This window comes from Poecilia latipinna, unplaced genomic scaffold (assembly GCF_001443285.1).
Source record: "Poecilia latipinna isolate Pla-1442-1.1 unplaced genomic scaffold, P_latipinna-1.0 Scaffold1212, whole genome shotgun sequence".
NCBI lineage: Eukaryota > Metazoa > Chordata > Actinopteri > Cyprinodontiformes > Poeciliidae > Poecilia > Poecilia latipinna.
In genome coordinates this window covers 14,551-15,568 of record NW_015113828.1, presented here as the reverse complement: position 1 = coordinate 15,568, position 1,018 = coordinate 14,551, and the positions used below count along the sequence as shown (strand labels likewise).

Below are 1,018 nucleotides of genomic sequence, written 5' to 3'. Positions count from 1 at the left end.
TATTGCTTCGTTATCATAACGAAGCAATGATAATTTAATCTATTCAGATTAAATTCTGAATAGAATTTAATCTATTCAGATTAAATATAAGTATTTAATCTGAACACAGCCTCTTATGTTTACATGACCTACTTCCTCCTAGTGACGCTACAACTGAAAAATCAAGTAAGGAAAAATTACTGTTATATTCTGTCAGTTTAAACATCCTCATCACCAGCAGGTGGGCAGTTTTAAACGTCTGAATGACGCCATTCTCACACGGACAGGACTTACAAGTTGACGAAGTTCTTGCTGCTGCTGAAGTAGGACTGCGGAACCAAGTCCAGTTCCTTCAGAATGGACCCCAGTAAAGAAATGAGTAAAAATAACCAGGGAAAAAACTGTCTGACCGCCGGTATCCTCCATAATGACACCAACTGCTCCACAATGACATCTATGGCTGCCATGTTGACGCCTCTGATCTGACTGCGTACGTTGGGCTGAAGTCTGACTGACGTCACTGGTAACTCAGCCAATCGCGCTTCTCCTTCTTCTTCATAGATTATACTGGCAGTTGCCAAACGGTTTTAAAAGTGTATTACCGCCATCTTCTGAGTTGGAGTTTAAATCAGAAAGGAAAACCTATATTCAACTAAAATGTTCTGACTTTACAAGAACTGAAAAAATGTCCTACTTAAAATGTGACTAAAATCGAAACAAAGTAATTCAAGTAACTTATTCTTCACTTTTTGCTCTTAAAACCTATGCAGAAGAATATGTTGACCTGTCTCTTGCGATCTCACTCACGCAGTCCATTGCTTTTCTTTTGTGTTCAGACTTGTATGAACAAATCTGTCTTTATAAAATATATTTCCTCTTACTCCTTGATGTTTCTGTTATCTTACACATTGTTTTCCCGTTCTTTATTCCATTATTCCAGACATTTTCTTAAATTTCTTCCTTCACTACAGATTTTTTTCTTCTGTTTTTCTGTATTGGTAGAATAATTTCTCTCTTTGTGGCTTCTTTAGTGTAGTTT

General features: G+C 36.7%; 1 protein-coding gene across 1 annotated transcript in view; it reads right to left on the bottom strand.

Annotated features, from left to right (window-relative positions):
* Positions 1 to 749, bottom strand: part of fitm2 (fat storage inducing transmembrane protein 2) — a 12,564-nt gene extending 11,815 nt beyond the window's left edge. The window contains exon 1 of the mRNA XM_015053889.1: positions 274 to 749. Coding sequence (XP_014909375.1) covers positions 274 to 446 — 173 coding nt within the window. The 5' untranslated portion in view covers positions 447 to 749. The remainder of the gene's footprint in view (positions 1 to 273) is intronic.
* Positions 750 to 1,018: the final 269 nt, after the last annotated feature.